This window comes from Bidens hawaiensis, unplaced genomic scaffold (genome assembly GCF_021521415.1).
Source record: "Bidens hawaiensis isolate Kalapana, Puna unplaced genomic scaffold, B.hawaiensis_p1.1 tig00023202_1, whole genome shotgun sequence".
NCBI lineage: Eukaryota > Viridiplantae > Streptophyta > Magnoliopsida > Asterales > Asteraceae > Bidens > Bidens hawaiensis.
The window spans coordinates 132,344-153,124 of NW_027493631.1; the positions used below are offsets into that span (position 1 = coordinate 132,344).

At 39.9% G+C, this 20,781-nt stretch overlaps 1 protein-coding gene across 1 annotated transcript; it reads left to right on the plus strand.

Moving 5' to 3' along the window:
• The first annotated feature begins 17,772 nt into the window (after positions 1-17,772).
• On the plus strand, positions 17,773-20,363 carry LOC143567029 (uncharacterized). Its single transcript, XM_077053557.1, has 4 exons — positions 17,773-17,856; positions 18,966-19,098; positions 19,181-19,456; positions 19,956-20,363. Exons 2-4 carry the CDS (start codon positions 19,090-19,092, stop codon positions 20,190-20,192), a joined length of 522 nt encoding a protein of 173 aa, XP_076909672.1. The 5' UTR covers positions 17,773-17,856; positions 18,966-19,089; the 3' UTR covers positions 20,193-20,363.
• The last annotated feature ends 418 nt before the right edge of the window (positions 20,364-20,781 follow it).

Genomic DNA, 20,781 nt, shown 5'->3' on the forward strand with positions numbered 1-20,781 from the left:
GTCATGGTACTGAAGAGTGCACATCCTTGAAAGACATTGTTGAAGCATTTGTCAAGGATGGAAGACTTGCACATCTCGTGGCATCAATCAGGAAGGGAGAAAGGAGTGACAACCGGTACAGAGGTAACGGACGAAAGCCCGTCGACATCAGCATCAACATGGTTCATGGCAAGGTCGGAGGAAGAAAAAGACGAGCGACAGAACCATGTGCGTGGAAGGAAGCTGAGGTGCGCTTCCCGCGAGTGCCAGGAGGCCCCAGCAAAGAAGGCCCCATCGTCATCAAAAGCCAGCTGGGGCATTACATCACTTCCCGCACTCTCGTTGACAATGGCGCTTCGTCGACGGTGATGTACAGGCAGTTCTTTGACAAGCTGGATGATGAAGACAAAGAACGCCTGGAAACGGTATACGCTTCAATGGAAGGGTTTGACGGCAGTACAGAAACCCCCCTGGGTATCCTATCTTTCCCCGTCACTCTTACAGATGGAAAGCACTCCCGCACAGAGGATGTGGACTTTGTCGTGATGAGGAAGCCACACCACACGTACGACATCCTCTTCGGGAGAGACGGGATGGCAAAATTCAACGCCGTGGTATCTTCAGTCCACGGCATGATGGGATGGCCAACAGCTGAGGGTGTGGCGATGATCACTGGCATTCCCCAGGTATGCATCGCATCTGTCTCATCTAAACCCCAATCAAAGATGGCTAAACCAACCATCACCGAACCGGAAAAATGGGCCTTCAATGGCAAATACCCCGACCAGGCCGTTACCATTGGACCAACAATCGTTGATCCCACCCGCACCTTACTCAAACGCCTACTGCAGAAAAACGCTGACATCTTTGCGTGGACACCAGCTGACATGACTGGTGTACCCCAAAGTAAGGCGGAGCATAAGCTCAAGTGCGATCCGGCAGTTACGCCAGTCGTACAAAAGCGCAGAGTAATGGGGCCTGAACAAACTAACGCGTGTAGAACCCAAGTCAAGGAACTCCTTGACGCAGGCATCATACGCGTTAGTAGATATCAAACATGGGTTGCAAATCCCGTAATGGTACCGAAGAATGACAAACAATGGCGCATGTGCATAGATTTCAAAGATTTGAACAAAGCATGCCCCAAAGATTGTTATCCGTTACCAGAAATTGATCTTAAGGTGGATTCGTTGGCACCATTTCGCCTTAAATGCTTCTTGGATGCGTATAAGGGGTACCATCAAATCCACATGGCCGTAGATGACCAGGACAAAACCGCGTTTCGGACGCCCGATGGTACATTTTGTTATAAAATGATGCCATTCGGACTTAAGAATGCAGGGTCCACGTACCAACGCCTGATGGACAAAGAGTTTCATGCCCAAATCGGGAGAAACTTGGAAGTCTATATGGATGATTTGGTCATCAAAAGCCCCGAGCCAGAAGCGATGTTGAAAGACATTGAAGAAACTTTCAACACGCTCAGAAAGATAAACATGAAGCTCAACCCGAGCAAGTGTTCATTTGGGATGGAAGAAGGGAAGTTCTTGGGAGTCATTGTTACTAAAGATGGCTTCAGAGCGAACCCTGAAAAGGTCGAAGCCATTGTTAAAATGGAATCACCTACCACCATCAAACAGGCTCAGACACTGAATGGACGACTAGTCGCACTTAATCGCTTTTTGGCAAACCATGCAGATAAGTCGTTTCCTTTCGTGTCAACATTAAGAAACTGCTTAAAGAAAACGCACTTCCGCTGGACACCAGAAGCGGAAGCAGCTTTTCAGGAGATTCGGTCACGCCTGATCGAACTCCCAACACTTACAGCACCACAAGCGAGAGAGGAGTTAATCCTATACCTTTCCGCAACAGATAGAGCAACCGGGGCAGTACTGCTAACAGAACGAAAAGGCATCCAGATGCCAATCTATTATGTTAGCCGTGTACTAACAGACGTAGAAACCCGGTACTCTACCCTCGAAAAATTAGTCTTAGCACTTATACACGCTTCACGCAGGTTAAGACGATATTTCCAGGGCCACCCAATCACCATTCTCACCAACTTCAAACTCTCAAACGTTCTAGGCAAACCCGAATTATCGGGACGTCTAGCCAAATGGGCAATTGAATTGGGAGAATATGCAATTAAGTACAAGCCAAGACCAGCCATAAAAGGCCAGGTCCTGGCCGATTTTATTGCAGAAGTCCCCGCTACGCGGGAGAAAGAGTGCCAGGAAGAGGCTCAACCCTCCCCAGCACAGGACATCAACGATATCTGGCGACTCTATACTGATGGAGCAGCCAACAACGAGGGTTCAGGCGCAGGGTTAAAATTAACCAACCCAGCGGGCCAAGAATTTACTTACGCTATTCGGTTGGATTTCCCAAGTACGAATAACGAAGCCGAATACGAAGCATTCTTGGCCGGATTGAGAATTGCGCGTAAAATGGGAGTGAAAAACTTGGAAGCCCACGTGGATTCCATGCTGGTGGCCAACCAAATAAATGGGACGTACACGGCTGTGAACGACATAATGGCCCTGTACCTCGCCCAGGCAAAAACCCTTATGCGTGATTTTAATGATTGTAAAGTCATACACGTTAAGCGCAGCGAAAACAAATCTGCGGATGCGTTAAGCAAGCTTGCATCACTGGCCTTTACCCACTTGGGAAAGGACATCCGCATTGAACTCCTCGAAGCACCATCAGTCCCGCACAAGGAAATTTGTGTCATCCAAACCGGTACAGAAACGTGGATGACACCAATAATAAATTACCTTGCAGCAGGAACACTACCAGAATCAAAAACACAGGCAAGAAAACTACGCTGTAAAGCACTAAATTATCAACTCATCAATGATAACCTTTACAGACGTAACTTTCTTGGCCCACTTTTAAGATGCGTGGACAACCAAGATGCTGACTACCTCTTAAGGGAAGTACACGAGGGCATCTGTGGAGTTCACGCAGGTCCCCGCGCTGTTGTGGCTAAGCTGAACAATGCGGGATACTTTTGGCCGGGGATGCATATGGATGCACTGGCATACACTAGAAAATGCAGGTCTTGCCAGCTTTACGCACCCAACATGCATCGCCCGAAGAACGAACTTGTTCCAGTCACTTCTTCGTGGCCATTTCAGAAGTGGGCCATCGATGTGACAGGCCCATTTCCCACAGCAGCAGGAAATGTTCAGTTCCTAGTGGTAGCCATCGATTACTTCACCAAGTGGATAGAAGCAAAACCTTTAGCCCAAACAACCGCAAAACATATTAAAAAATTTATTTGGGAATTTATTATCTGTCGTTTTGGACTTCCACAGAATCTGGTGAGCGATAACGGCACCAACTTTGCTGACAAGAAGCTACAGCAGTGGCTGAAAGAACTTCAAATCACCCACACCTTTACCTCAGTGGCACACCCGCAAGGTAATGGTGAGGTGGAAAGAGCAAACAAGAGCATCGTCGATGGCATAAAGAAAAGACTCCTGAAACACAGATCCGGCTGGGTGGACGAGCTCCCGCACGTCCTTTGGGCAAACAGAACGCTGAAAAAGGCCAGTACGGGGGAAACCCCGTTCAGTCTCACTTATGGCACTGAAGCTATGATCCCAGTCGAAATTGGTTTACCCTCACCAAGGGTCTTGATCCAGCCAGAAGACAATGATGCGGAAAGACGGTTAGACCTTATGCTAACCGAGGAACGCAGAGACTTAGCCGCAGTGCGTGAAGAAAATTACAAACGACAAATGCAAAAGTACTACAACACGCGGGTAAAACTCTGCAACTTCAATGAAGGAGACTACATACTGCGTAAAAACGAGGCTTCAAACCAAGAGCGCCCAGGAAAGCTGGCCCCGGTCTGGGAAGGGCCATACATTATCAAATAAGTCCTGGGAAAAGGCGCATACCGGCTTGAAAGGCTCGATGGCACTCCTATCCCAAGAACATGGAATGGAGCTCAATTACGCAAATGTTATATGTAGATCAATTCCAAAATTGTAAAGAAAAGGCCTAGAGCCACTTCTAATGGAAATGATTCTCCTTACACAATGTGTTGATAGCCTAACCTTTAACTTATGAACTTCCCATGTGCCGGTATTCACCGCACCAATGCGTGAAGAAGTAAGTAATTGCGTGTGGAAGGCGGCAAAACCCGCATAAACACAACGCTAAAAATGTTAAAAAGTTCTAAGGAAAACCTACACGCAGGTCAGATGTAAGTAAAGTTTAGCCATCCTTGTAAGTGCAAGTGACGGTCTTACCCGCACAATCACAAACAAGGAAGCAAAACTTCAACCTATCATCTACCACGTTCAAAGGTTAACTTATTCTGAACACTTAGAAAATTTCAAGGAAAAGAGAAGGAAAACTTCCACGCAGGATAAATGTAAGTTTAGCCATCCTACTAAGTGCAAGTGACGGTCCCACCCACACAATCATGAAAGAGGAAGGAAAAATAAACTTATAATTTACCATGTCAAAAAGTTAACTTATCTAAGTACTAAAGAAATTGCTATGTGTAAACATGCGTAAAATAAACAAAGAAAAGGACAAACACATTCTTTATTTCATCAACTTGAATATTACAAACATTGCTGGGTATATACCCGCATACAAAAGAAGTACAAGAGCAAATATCAACGCTAAGTGGCGGAAAGGGATCTTTTGGATCATGCTTCAGGACCACTCTCACTTGGACCCGCACCATCAGCAGAGGGTGACGGTTCAAGGAAAGCTCTAAGGACAGCAAGCCCATCATCAGCAGCAGCAATTTCATTTACCTTCTCCACCACCGGATGCGGGAAGGCAGCATACTGGTTCACTGCTTGGTCATAAATAGTTTCGGTATCCGCGTTATACAAAGGGAAGTTGGAAGGCGGGACGCCTTTCTCAGCAAACCCTAGACCAAGCAGGAAGCCAGTCCGTTCCCCATCCTCATGAGAAGCGTTGAGGGCTGCGCTCATAGCATCATCGTAAGATGTCTCTGAAAAGACCCGATGCACAACCTACAAAAAATGTACAAGTATAAGAACTTCTATTCTACAAAGGAAAGCGTGACGACATAAAGCTAAAATACCTGAGGCAACGCTTCTCGAAGAAGCCATTCCTTGGCAACCAGAGCTTGGGTGCAGGCGCGTTCAGCTTCGTTCTTATTAAGGTTGGCGAGAAGCACATCCTTTGCAGCGGCCTCTTCAACGCCCTTAAGCTTCCGCTCGGTGTGCGCAAGCACACCCCTCTGGTCCAGGATCTCTTGAAGTTTCTTCGCATCCTCCATAGCCAAGGCATCATGAGCCTGTTGAAGAGCCTCTAACTTAGCTTTAAGTTCTTCATTCTCCAGGCGGAGAGGCTCAGCAACAGCTTCAGCCTTGGTGGCCCTCTCGGTCGCATTCCTCGCAGTCTCCTTAGCTAGCCGAAGCTGTTCGTTAACAGCTTGGGCAGCCTTGGAGCGGGCCTCGAGTCGCGCCTGAACCTCAACCTCGAGGGCCTTGAAGGCCTTCTCCTTCTCCGCAGATACTGCGGTCAGTTTTTGGTTCTCCTCCCGGAGAGCACGCGCCTGAGATACTTCTTTAACGCGAGCTGCTTTCAACTTGTCGTTTTCACGACAAAGCAGCTCGACGCGTGGCTGCATCCGGGCCAGGAGAACCCGAAGCTCGTTGGTTAGCCTACCCTCCTGGTAGCTAACCATGGCTTCCCCCAACGCACCATGGGGAGCAGCGTGGCGAGCCCAGTCCACGCACTCCACAGGTGTGCGAAGGGTTGTTCCTCGGCGTATGTTCCATCTTGGAACATACACTTCATTGGAATCCGACACTGCAAAAGAAACAAAGCAGTTAGGAAAAGATGATAAAAATTACATAAAGGACAAAAGAACCCTACGCACCTGTAGGGTCGATCACAGGCCGATAGCCACCGAACCCATCACCTGAACCTAAGGGAAATCCATCCAAAAGGTCAGGCAGATGGGAAGGTAACAAAGATCGGCGAGAAGCCCCGCGCGTACCTGAAGGTCCAGCCGTCGAGGCCGATGGCGGAGGCGGCATGGTTTCCGCCGCAGTCGATGGCGGAGGCATGGTGTCCGCCGCGGACGCCGCCGAAGAGTCAGCAGCAACAGTAACCGCCGGCTCGGTGAACGATGCTGTAAAAATTGCACTCACCGCCGGCGGTGACGTCATCTCGGCTGGAACAGTTGGCTCAAAGGATTGAGCAACTGGACCAGCGGAAGCAGGCGAAGGTGCCTGGGTCGACGCCTCAGGTAGGCTGACCGAGCCTACCGTCATTGGCGGAGAGGTACTCCCCTGCGCTCCACCCTGGAATGCGTCAACATCCACGCCTGCAGAAAGAAGACAAGTGTTAATAAATTTATGAAGTGATAAATCTACAAAAAGAATTTGTACTTACGGGTTTTCTTGAGCCTGAAGGTACGGAGGGGCGGGGACAAGCCCGATGGGGCCGGTCTCTTGATGCCGGTCACCGTCGTCGTCGGTTCTCCGGAGGTAACAGTCGTAGCCTCCGGAGCAGTGGTCTTCTCACCACCGGGGTTCCCCGCCACCTCTTCATTATCTGACTCGGTGTCAGATAGAAGCACCGGATCAGCTGTGGAGGCCACCTTCTCCTTCCCTTTCCCGCCGGCAGCCTTCCTCTTCCGCACTAGCGGAGGACCATCTGCGGATTCCTCAGAAGAAGAAAGGACGTAAGGAATTCCAGCAGCGGGTACAGCATTGAGGGGTTGAGGATAGAATATCGCCTTACCTGGCCGCCGGTGGCTCAGGATCTCTTGGCCCGGCGGATAGACCTCCACGAACCGATCCGCCATTTGTTCCAGGATGGGCAACTCGTTCTCGTCTAGAGCACGAGTACCCATCCGCGCGGGACCGTCAGCTTCCCGCGGGTACAGGAGCGACTCCAAGTTGTTCCCCTCTGAAAGAAAATAAACAGTTAGAAGATAAACTCGTATAAGCAAAGAGAAACGGAGCATACCGTAAGGGATAGAGTTCGAACCGTATTCGAGGACGATTGGAACCTTTTGCGCGTCAGCCTCTTTCCACACTCGGCTCATCCCCAACATCACCATCCCGGACTCCGGAAACCGGAAAACCGGAGATTGGACCAGGGATATCTTTGCAAACCATTCCGCCTCCTAGTAGTTTGTGGCGTGGTGGCTCGGAATGGCTTGGCCATTTTTAAACTTCATAGCAATGGGGACGGCGCGAGCAGAAATGTAGAAGAACTCCCGCTTCCACGATCGGAGACTGCGCTCTGTCGCGCAAATCTTCAAACCCTTGATTCAGGTTGTCAGGGTGTACCACCCCTGGATGCACCTCCAAGTATAGAAGGTCATCAGGCGGTCCACGTAGGGCTCAACACCCAATATCCGGCACACCCACTCGAAGTGGCGAATCTTCGCGATCGCCATTGGGTGCAGCTCGGTCAGATGAACACCGTGCCTTTCGAGGACACGGTAAACAAACTTTGTCAATGGGAACCTAAGGTTCCCATAAACAAAGAATGCAGCATATACCCCGATCTTGCCACTGGGGGCATCGTACACGGTCTGGTGGGGTTCAGGAAACTCAGGCTCGAGAGGATCGAGCATGAACTTCCTAACAACATACCGGTACTGATCGCCGGGCAGAGCACACTGGCACTCACCAGCAGTACTCTTGTCATCGGCCGAAGACTCAAGATCACGAGAAGACATTGTGCAGAAAAAAGAAAGCGATTTCGGGAAAATGCTAGCCTGAAAAGGAGAGTATTTGCCGGAAATCGCTAAAGAAGAAGAAGAGAAGGGTGAAAGTGTGGATTGCAAACAGCCCTCTCCCCCTTTATATACTAATCGCAATTAATGCGATGAATTTAATGCGGAGGAGAGAGAAATCGAAGGTGCAATGAAACTATGACACGTGGCATAAAGCAGGCTGGCAACAACGGTTGACAGGACGTGTGCCAGCAATTTCGCGGCCACGCACCTGAAAAATCGCGCCCACGCGCCTGAAAAAGAGACTGGAATGACCATATAATGTCACGTCACCATAACTTCCTGCACGTCCTGACACAGTCAGAAGAAACCGTCGCACGACGTTTCAGACGTTTGGACTGTTCCTATCTTTCTACCAACTCTTCGAATTTTGAAATTCAAAATTCAAAAAAGATTCAAAAGTAAGCGGGAAAACACCCCTTACCTTGGCAAACAAGTAACCATAAGCCGGGTGCGGGTACAGTGTTAAGGCAAAACCCTTCACATACCTAGCACCCGCAGGGAATTGAAGCCAAGAATACTTTGGCAACCAAGTAACTATAAGACAGGTGCGGGTACAGTGTTAAGGCAAAACCCTTCACATACCTAGCACCCGCAGAGAATTGAAACCAAGAAGGATCTTCTAGGCAATGCTTGCGGATAGAGGAATAACATCCCCGCATAACGGGAACGTCGAGAATTATATTGTTTGAAACTCCGTAATGGAATTGGTGGTCTTAGCATAATTGATCACTATGTTGAAAACCACCAGAACCTCATGGAGACTATATACAAGTGAGACTCAACGCTCCTGCCTTGCGAGAAGGTTACATACCTACCCGCATCATACCCAAAGATCAAGCAAAAAAAATCGGGAATTTTTGCAAGTGACACTAGGAAACCCGCGGGAAGAATCCCCACGGAGAACCTTAAAACTAAAAAGCCTTTTCAAAACCCCTTGCTCAAAGTCCAAAAGTTCACCTCACTTTATTAAACATTCATGAGAAGAACATTGGACTGGGGGGACTTGAAGAGGTAGGTCCCAGCAGAGCCCAGTTGGTCCCGCAAGACTCACCTTGAACAGGGACGTCTGCGCAAAGGCCATCTGCTTCCGCAGGACCCACCATGCTCAGATAACCTTACGCGCAGTACGCAAGCTGTACACGCAGGGAAAGCCTCCCAATGGTGAAGTACCCCGCCTGTTCCCGCAGTTGCGGATACAAGCCATCAGGGAAGGCTACCCGCAGACAGCAAGGCTACACGCACAAGACAATAGATACTTCAGTAGTCACATGAAGGAATGAGCAAGACGGGAACAACCCCGCCAAAATGAGCCAGTCCGTATGATTCTGAAAGATCTGTACTATACCTACCAAGGTATGGATAGGACAGACAATCTGACCAGAACAGCCCATGAGCCAATCACAGGGTGACAGCTCACCGACAACAGTACGAGGAGGAGCATCCTCTAGTACTGTTTGTCACTATTAGCCGCTGCCTACTCACCAACCCTTACTGCAGGGCATGCGCAGCCTACAGTTGGTGAAATAGTGTTACTGTGGGCCGTAACCTATTCACCAACCAGCATGGCCTGCGTATAATCCACAGTAGGTAGGACGTGCATAATCTACAGTTGGAGGAATAGTGCAGCCGACATAGTTACTGTTGGCCGTAACCTATCCACCAACCAGTATGGCCTGTGCATAGTCCACTGTTGGTAGAACAGGAATACTATTCAGCCGGCTATACCTTCTAACCTACCTTCGGCTATAAATACTCCAACATCTTGGAATGGTAAGATCATCTGCTACCCAGTTATCTAGCAATCTCTTAATATACACTTATATTCAGAGCAATCTAGTCTGATTCTCACGCCGGAGGGTGGTCACAAGGAGGAACCCCCCCCCCCCTTCTCAGTGACGAGCTTACGGTGTTTGTTTTGCAGGTCTCCTGAAGAACAGCCTTCTCAGTTAGATCTCATCCGTGGGAAACATTACTTAACCCCCAGATTATCTATAATCTGTCCAGATTATCTATAATCTGCCCAGGGTTCACTTAGTGTTTCTTCATTTACTTATGTTTACTGCAGTTAGGCACACTCATTTTTTTGTTACTAAACAAGTTTAATGAATTGCATATTTATGTAGCATAGTAAAAATTTTATTTGTTAGTTCCATAGTTCTAAAACCAATCGAGGTGTTTTCCTTTAATCTTTTATTTATTTATTTATTTTTTCTCTAAATCTAAGTCAAGGTAGTTATAATTATATGCAAGATTATATGTAATGCAAGTGTTTAGTTATGTATAATTGTAGATTATTTGAGCAAGAGCATATGAATGTTTGTACATCTGAAAATTGTATGATTTTCAGGTTAATTGATGCTTAGTTTGTTTTATCTGTTAGACCACATATCAAAGTCCTTGAATGCAAGAAAGTTGTTGAATAATATTGCATCTGAGTTGGCTGGTCATGGTGAACACGTATGTATATTTGTTTATTTTATTTATGATTTTTTAAGGAAATTGATCATCATCATCATCATCGTACTCAGTATATCCCACCAATAGCAAAGCTATGGTAGGGTCTGAGGAGGGTAAGATGTAGGCAGTCTTACCTCTACCCCATAGGGATAGAGAGGCTGCTTCCGGTGAGACCCCCGGCTCGATAGTAGTTTTGCATCAAGCCTTGGACATAAGGCACATAGCACTCAATCATCGGGACACCGGCTGATCGGTGCATGTACCCTTATCTTTCAGCTATCAACGCCACTACATGATGCCTGATTAACCGTCCGTCACTTTTAACGTTATTTTCACGAGATTAGTAAAATAACGTCAAAATTAGTGCAATTTCACTTTTGCAATTTCACTTTTAAGGAAATTGATAGAAAAGAAATTTGCTTTTAAAATTGAAATTTCTAACTATGACTTGAAGAATACTCATGATATGTCTGCAGGTATATGAAAGCTAATTGATTATAAACCAGGGTCAGGTATTTATAGATCAATTTTTTCTATGTTGATAACAAATTACTACCATTTAACATGTTTAGTAGTGGTGTAACACATTTAATTATTATCAGCGCGTGCAGCCTTCAGAATCCGAAAATTTTGATGATGAATCCATGGCAGAGTTCAAGTCAGCTAATAGTTTGTATGTCAAGGGTTTATTATAACATAATTACTTGTATACATTATTACAGTTTTGATTTTTCTATATTATTTTATGATGTCTCTTTTTAAAATTTCAAGAAGCATTGTTCGGGATAGGATGAGTCAGCTATGCCGCTCTCCAATCTTCAAAACATAATAGAAGGTACCAATATTTCTGTTGAACACACCGTCAGTTAAATCTGAAGATCAAGAACTAAATCTAAGGTGGTTGACGTTTATGATCTTGAAGATGGTGCCGCCATGTCAAGCAAAAATCATGGTGGTGATGGTAAATAGAAAACGTAAGGGGATTAACTCATCACCATGAGCAATAATTTTGTCCTTTGTCTTTGTTTAATTATGTTTTCACGCTTTTGTGGTTCATGACAATTTATTTCCTTTTTGTAGTTTGATATTTTTGAATTTGCTATATTTTAATATTTTTTTTTTATTCACAAAATGGTTCGCTCTCTATTAATGACATTACTATGTTATTTCTTAGTGAAAAAGTTGTACTTTTCTTTATTCTAGCCAAAACCATTCATACTATTATATTAATTATTTAGTTATTTGTGTTTTATTACAAACCCATGTTTACACGGGTTCTAACCTAGTCTAACTAATATATTAAAGCAACATAATTTTGTCCACATGTTCTTCACCTAGGTTGTCCACATAGGCTTCAATGTCATCAACCTTCCATAAATCTAATTTCCACATATTCACCATAAAATTTTAATCAATGATATTGACTTTTATATTTTTGTAACTTATTAATGTAATTATGATATTAATTATACTAATTATTGTTAGAATTAAAAAAACTTATTAAATTTACTAGATTTAAATTGTTCTTCGTTTCTTCTTTGAAAGACACATGTTTCGCTCAAAAATCATAACGCTCCCATCGTTTGTAACCAGATTCTTCACTTCATCTATAACCGGTTCTTCATGATTCGGTTTGATAATCTAAACAACATCAAATATGTTCATTGTTTGTAATTATCAGCTATGATTTATATTTTAGTGTTTAATCGATTTCTGTGAAGAACAACATCAACTTGATTCACTGTTATTGGATTTATGGTTTAACTGTATGATTTTTTTATACTAACGGTTAATAGATTTGATATTTAATTTATTCATATTAATCGATTTATGTTTTAATTATTTAGGGTTTAAAGGTATGAATTTTTTTTTTAAAATTATCGGTTAATCGATATGATGTTTAATATGTTTGTTACTTAAAATTATGTTTATATATTATGATTTTTTGTTCATAATACGCCTTTTTTCAAGTTTCACTAATATTAATTTATTTTTATGACCTATCAATTTAAAATATGAAAATCTTATTATACATGGATAGGAACCTAACTGTTATAATCTAACTAATATAATAAAGCAACTCAATTCTATCAACGTGTCATTAATCTAGGATGTCCAAATAGGACTCTACGTCATCATATTTCCATATAATTATTTTCCACATATTCATAATTAATTTTTGGTAACATTAAACTGTTATTTTTGGAAACTAAAATCTTTTTTAATATAGTTGATCAATTAGTTATATATCGACTAGAAATTCACAACCTTACAAAAATTGTTATTTTTAATTAAAACAATCCTGCAACAACAATTTTACAAAAAAACAATTAAAACAATCTTATAAAATGCAAACCAGGAATTTTTTTAAAGGGGATGGATCCCCGACAAACATTTCAATAAAAAAAATGGGTTAATTAAAACGGTTTCTAAATTAGTCAACAGGTCAAATTGGTTTATTATTATAGTTAGATGTCTAATTTTTGGTAGTTCCAAAAATCAAGCCCTAGATTTTTATTAGAAATTATATGCTGCATTTATAGGCTTATTTATATGGTTTTATTTATAGGATGTATATTACATTATATTGAATTCGATTTATTGTATTTATTATTTAATTAAAACGGTTTTTGAACTTACGGTGTTTATCAAAAATAAATACCTCTATATGTAGTATATAACATCCGCTCATAGATGCATTCTCCACATCAAAACAATCTTCTGCCTTTGAAGCTTTTACAAAGTAAGTTCTTCAACTGTTAATTATAAATTTTATATTTAAACGAATTATTTCAGTAAAGTCTTTTATCGTTTGATTTAAAACATATTACAATGGATGTTCAAAGCTTTACAATGTTGGATGAAATTGATGTTCTCAAAACATCTCCTTCCACAGTTAAGGTTAGAGTTTTGAGAGTATGGACCGTCAAGGATAACAAACACTCCAAACAAAGACTTCTTAATGGAGATGGTCCTCATGGATCAATCTGTAAGTTTTTTATTGTTCTATATTTTCCTTTCTCTATGTTACTCTTTTCATTAATTATCTACACATGTTTCTTCTTCTTCTTCTTCTTATTACTATTATTATTATTATTATTATTATTATTATTATTATTTCATGACAGGAGAATCGAATGCAAGCTACGGTTTTTAAACCCGACATTTTTTGTTTCAAAAGGTTTTTGAACGAAAACTCTACATGGGTAAAAATATAAGTTTAAACCTGTTATGTATTTGTAAGCTTAGTTTTCAAATAACATTACAAAATCTGTTACTATTGTGTTTTTTTATTTTTTTCAGGTATAATGATTCATTTATGTTATATTATTCCTTATTTACTAAATTATTTATTTATAAAGTATTTTCTTTTTATCTTATAGACATAGTTTAACATCTTTTGTAATATCTGCTGGTAAAAAATTTATGTCAAATATTTGTGTTGATTGAATATGTTTTTTACATTTTATAGTGTATCTTCATATGTTCTCCACCCGTATGTAACACGGGTTATTATCCTAGTATACTAATAAAACAACATGTCATTATAACATCTTAAAATGTTGGAACATATGTATATTATGGTTTAGTGTATATATAATGGGTTTAAACTAAATTAATTTAATAATATTTCTCTAGCATATGTACTAAGAACGCGATATAACGTTAATGTTTCGTGTAATTTATGAGATACGTTAGTGTTTGGTGCACTTATCGCGCTTTAATTAACATGCTACTTTTGAACCGATTACTTATGGACAATAAGGATCATTTTGTATGTAGAGCGATCATATAATTGTCATTTGCTTAGCGGATAAACTTTGTTTATATTAAAATGTGATAGCATCTTCTTAATGTAGTATATGGATGGAAAACTCATAACACATTCTCGAAATACGGGTCAAACCAAAATACCGTATGGTCATAGGATACTTTTTTGCTAAACGTGTCTTATAGTGTCTAAACAGGTATCCAATTTGCTAGCCCTACAAGGGTGCAATGAACATGTCCTTCGGTCTAAAACGAACACATCTTATGGATAAAAAAACAAAACAAAGTTGTATCTTTTGCAATGGTTTGCTTGATGTATCTTTGATTTCTGTAACCTGGATGGGTACATTGTAAGTGTAATCGGTATGTGAGCGTGAAACATAAGACGATATAAATTTTGCTTACATACGACACCAAACTTTCGCAATCATATACATACGTAACACTTAATATTTAAATTAAGCCATTTTGTGACAAATATTTAAATACATGTTATCATTTATTCATACGTAACACTTAATATAAAATCAATTTAAAGTACCCCCCCCCCCCCCTCATAAAAGATCTAGCTATTGCTTTAAATACTACAACTAAGATAGTTATGCAACTGCATTACCGCAAGTGTTTCTTTATTCCGCGACCTCTAGTCAACATTAACTAGAAGTATTTTTACTTAAAGTTCGTTATATTTTGGTATATTGGTTTTTAATGATCACAACTATTGTCTTTTGGTCATTACTGGTCCCAACTAATGAATTGGCTACTAATGGTCCCAACTTTTAAAGTATTTATTCCTAACGGTCCGCGACTAACAAAATCCTAATGTCGTTAGTTTCAGGTCGCCGGAAAAACGGTTTTGGTTGGAAAACTCAATTTTTTCCCCAAAACTCAACATTTTCGTCCCAAACATCTTGGTAACTTCGTATCGGCTTCGTATCGGACCTTTAGGAACTTTTTTCTAGTTAAAGCCCAAATTATTAATGTCGCCGGAAACCTTAGAACCATCGTCGGAATCGGTTAATGGTGCTCAAGTAGTGGTCATTGGTTAGCGGTGAGTCAATTAGTGGTGGTTGCGGTGTCAAGTGTTGTTTTCCGGCAACAAATTTGATTTTTTCGGCCAAAAACGTTTTCTCGACGACCTGAAACTAACGGCGTTAGGATTTTGTTAGTCGCGGACCATTAGGAACAAATACTTTAAAGTTGGGACAATTAGTAGCCAATTCATTAGTTGGGACCAGCAGTGACCAAAAGAAAATAGTTGAGAACATTAAAAACCAATATACCTTATATTTTTAACACATCATTTAATGGCTAACTATTCGAATCAATTCCACATTAGAATAGCATTTATATTCTTATACTTATTTAAAGTTGTATATAGGTATATAGGGTAATCAAGTTTAATTTAGGGCTGCTTGATAATCTTGTGTTGAATCATTAACAGACCCGATTAATTAAAATGTGGCATTCGAATCATTCAACATGCTTCTGAAACTTATCAATTAAGATTTAAGAGGCTTCATGAACCATTAAGAGAATACCAAATAGTAGGGGTGCAAACGAGCCGAGCCGAGCCCGAGCTCGACTAGGCTCGAGCTCGGTTTGTTTAACTTGCATGGAGCTCAAGCTCAACTCACTTTGAGCTCTTTTTCAAGGCTCGAGCTCGGATCGGGCTCGGCTCGTTTACTATTTGTTAATTAATTTATATATATTTATAAATATTTTCATATATTTTTTCAATTATAATTTATATATATAACAATATCTATTATTTAGTTATTTTTTCAAAACATTATACATATATATATTAATTAATAATTATTAAATATATATATATATATACTAAAAAATTATATAAATGACAGACTCGTTTAAGCTTGGGAGCCGGCTCGAGCTCGATAAGTGAAGCTTGGGCTCGGGCTCAGGCTCAACCAATCTCGAGTAGCTCACGGGCAGCTCGACTCGTTTGCACCCCTACCAAACAATCGTCGTATATTATGTAAGAGAAAAATAAGAGGGGCGAATATGGTAAAAGGCAAATAGTATAAGGGCAATTTAGGAAACCAAAATAAAGTAAGGAGACACAAATCTGGCAGCGGCACGTGCCACCACATCAAGAAGCACATGTTCTCCAAAAAGCCCCAAACAGGCGGAACAAATTTTCAAAATTTAGTAGTCACACTGCCAGCCAACTGTATGTATGTATACCTTGAGTGATCAACAATACATGTTTTCTAAAATTACATAACTACCCTCAAATAATATATGTTTATCAAGTGTGGCTACAAGAGTTTCCATTCTTACACATTTTATCAAAGTTTTTTAAAACAAGTACCCAAGATAAAGAGATGTTCAAATCGCACCGGTAGACGACGGTGAAACCCTGACACGAACACGAACAGGTGAATTGTAGGATAAAGATGAATGCAGAGATTTTTGTGAGGATTGATGATGAGTAAAAGCAGGGAGCGGGATCATATGTAATAATAAGTGTAAATATGCTTATGAATATAACAACTTACCATGATCTTAAAATAAAATACATTGATAAATAGTGATCATATGTGAGAGAAACCTGCTTTGGTCTTTAGTATATATGAATGGCTCAACGTATCAAAATAAGCTTGGTGAGTTGTTTTTATTCTCATTATCTTATTGTTTTTTGAGTTAATAGCTAGTAATGTGTAAGTTGGAATATGATTATTTAGCTAAAATCATGTATACTGAAATTTATTAACTAATAATATATCAGAAATTTATTATAATATCTTTTTTAATTATTATTTTATTTCTGATTATTCATTACTATTATCAATATATTTATTTATCTACTTATTACTACGACTATTATTATTATTATTATTATTATTATTATACATTAATGCACAAGTTTAATATACATTATTTTTTGTAAGAATTTATTTTTCTTAAAAGTTTGATATAATAAAAAAGACAAATATCTTTAGAAACTATGGTCATCGTGAAAGCGGGGGGGGGGGGGGGGGGGGGGATAAACGAGCTAGGCTGAGCTCCAGCTAAGCTCGTTTCGGTTTCTTTTTTAAAGCTCGAGTTTGGCTTGTAGATTAATTATTAAATTATATACATTTTTAATTAGTTTTATGCATTGAGAAGAATATTAAATGAAGCTCAAATGGAACTCATGTGCAACTACTTAAACGAGCGAAAGCTTCGCTGTGCAGTTTGAAATTAATACATAAAAGTGAAAAGTCAAAAGGCATCTCAACTTAAAAACCCACAAAACTCGTCGATAACTCGACAGTCTCTGCTTGTTTCAAAGTTCAAACTTCTTCTTTCTTTATCGTATCTCAAGTGGCTCGCAAACGAAGTAAGCTTCCTTAATTGTCAGGATTTTTCGAATCTAAACAAAATAAAGTATACATATAGTTGAGGGACCAAATACATAACTTGTTAATAATAATAATAATAATAATAGTAGGAAAGGTGAAGGATGTTAAATGGTTTGAATTCACCATTCAAAAAACAGTCTCATTAACAACACTTAACCAAACAAAAACGCCGTCGTTTTGAATTTGAAACACTCAGATCATCACCAACAATGGAGAAGAAGAGTACTAATAATAATAATAATAATAATACTCCGGTGAGAAAACCGAACAGTTCGACCGCCGATATGTTAACCTGGTCGGAAACTGATTCACTCTCAGCCGGTTCAGTTAGCCGGTCATCCGTCCGCTCTCACATGGTATACTATAACAATATACTAATAACATTTTATTATTATTATTATTATTATTATATTGAATATTTGATGATTTGGATTGGAATGAATTGTAGCCGTCAGATGAAATAAGTAAGGTGGTGTTTGGCGGTCAGGTTACTGATGAAGAAGTTGAGAGTTTGAATAAGAGGTAGGTTTGTTTGTTTGTTTGTTTTAGATCTGTTTATTGATTTTAATTTAATTTAATTTAGGATTTAAATTAAATGTTAGTATTTATTTATTTATTTATTTATTAATTACTAGATTTAATGACTAAATTGCAATTCATTCGGATGAGATCGGTAAACTGTGCTGAAAGGTAACGAAACCGAATGGTACTGATACCGAAAACATGAAAGTTACCGAAATCAAATGGTATTCATATTGAAAAAAAAATGAAAATTTGAGTACCGGTACAGATTCTGTTTAGTCGGTTCAGTATCGGTAGGTACCGGTACAATTAAAAATACCGAAACCGAATGGTACTGAACCAGAAAACATGAAAATCGAGTACCGGTACTGTACCGGTAGTAAAACATAATTATTCTTAATTTGAAGTCTATTTTTAAATCTTTTTCAAGCTGATAAACAATCAGTTCTAGATCTAAGAGTCAAATTGATGATATTGTTACCTACTTGGGATCGGATTGATAAAAGGCTCGAAAAGAGCCGAGCTTTTTTGAGCTCAAGCTGAGCCCAAGCCTCAAATGGAATTCGTTTATTTATTGAGCCCGAGCTTGAGCCTTGTGGATTTTTAACTTTTACTTTTTTTAGACTTCTATGTATTTATTTCACACTGCACTGCCGATCTCGAGCTGAGACTGATCTTGAAAATACGACTCACAAGCCAAGCTTGAATTTTAGAAAAAGAGCTAGCTTGGGACCTCAACTCAAAACGATCCGAGGTTTGATAAAGGCTCGAAACAATCCGAGCTTTTTTCAGCTCGAGCCTCAAATAAAGCTTGTTTAGTTATCGAGCCGAGCTCAAGTCGAACTTTGGCTCGTGTAAGGTACTACACAAGCTTGAGCCGAGCATAGGCTCATTTAATGTTGTTTCTTTTCTCTTTTTTCTTTTTTATCAAAATATATAGGGTCAAAAGTTAGAAAAAGCACTCAAAACTAGCCGAGGTCGAGCCTAGTCAAGCTCGGAGTTGGCTCGTTTACAACCATACTCTTAGTAGCCTTGAACTTGATTTCTAAAGCATTTTGCGTTTGAAAAATATATTCATTTTAATCAAACAATTGTGCAATTTGTTTCAGGAAACCAGTTTCAGGGTACAAGTTAAAGGAGATAACCGGAAGTGGTATATTTGCAGCCGGAGAAAACGGTGCAGACGACACCGATGCTGCAAATGGCACCCCATCAAACCCAACCAGCATTCGAATGTATCAGGTTGACCATGTGACCATTTACATGTTTTTTTTGTTCAATGTTGAAAAAATATAAAGTTTTCATTTGAAATGTTAATAACCAGCAAGCGGTTGCTGGGATCAGTCACATATCATTTGGCGATGAAGAAACCGTGTCTCCTAAAAAGTCAATCTCTGAAGCTAAGCAACGAGAGTTAAGTGGCACGTTGGACAGTGAATCTGAAGCACGGTTGAAGAAACAGATTTCGGATGCGAAAAATAAGGAACTTAGCGGACATAATATCTTTGCACCGCCACCTGAGATTCAACCCCTTCCATTGGCTGCTCATGCACCGGCTTTGAGGGAATCTATTACCATTGGTGAAACCGCTCCCAATAATGTATGTATTTCAATCATAGTTTCTTAATTCTTACATTACTTATACATACATGTGTCTATATGTTTATGTGTGTGTGCATAGTATATACACATATATACAAGGGAATGAAGAACACTAAATATTGCGAAAACACGTAGAACAAATCAACGATTCATTTTTTTAATCGTAAAGGTTTTTAAAATAAATATAAAATGGTAAAAATACAATGTATAGGTATAATATGTGTATATGTATATGGTGTCACATTCTTTTTAGAGTAGATTTATGCTGAAATCTACGAGAACCGTATAAACCACTTGTACATTGTGCATTAATGATCCAACGAGATAATGTATAGGCGTTTATTCAACTATTTGCAAGTGGATTTATACAGTTCTCGTGGTTCTCAGCATATGTACACTCTTATATATGCACAAATAATCGAACACTCTTAGTTTCAAACATCATCCAAATATTATTGTATACGTTTTTAAATATTACAACTGGTTGTGTTGGTCAGGGAGACTCGGTGATCAAGACAGCGAAAAAGATACCAAACCAAAAGCTAACCAAGCTGTCGGGGAATAATATTTTCAAAGGAGACGAGGGTCCAGTTTGCGTGGAAAAGCCGTTGAGTTCAGCGAAGCTGCGAGAAATGAGTGGGAGTGATATTTTTGCTGATGGGAAAGTGGAGGCCCGAGACTACTTAGGCGCGCGCAAGCCTCCGGGTGGTGAGAGCAGTATTGCATTGGTGTAATTGGTTTTTGCTTATTTGCTGATATTTATTTGTGGGATGCTGATGTTTGGAGTTTTGGCTAATTGGTGTTGGTTTTGTTCATAATCAAGTTGTTTGTGATATTGATTGAATGACCTCTTTTTTTTTAATTGGTCTTAAAAACAATTTAGTAAAATAAAATAGATGTAATTTTTTTTTAAAAAAAAGATAAAAGATAAAAAAAAACGGCGTCCAAACTATTTGATAAGACCCGTTAAGTGGTTTAAGCTCTAAGAAACCACAAGAAAAGAACAATTTTTGGAATGATTTCTTGATAGTTATATGTTATAAAATGAAACTTACAATTTATAGTTTTAACAATGCATGAAAATAGATAAACTTGAACAATAAGGAAACTTATATAATTTGGTAATGACTTGGCTTGCAAGACTTTTGTTTTCTTAATCAAGAAGTCACTCAGGAATCTTATTGACTCAAATGGATTTCCAACCCAGTTACGCAAAGGGCTGGTCGTTTGATGATCAGCCCGTATCACCATCAATGAAATACATGGTATAATCATAGCGTAATATAATTACATTACTTGATTCTCACAGTTAGCACGCCAATT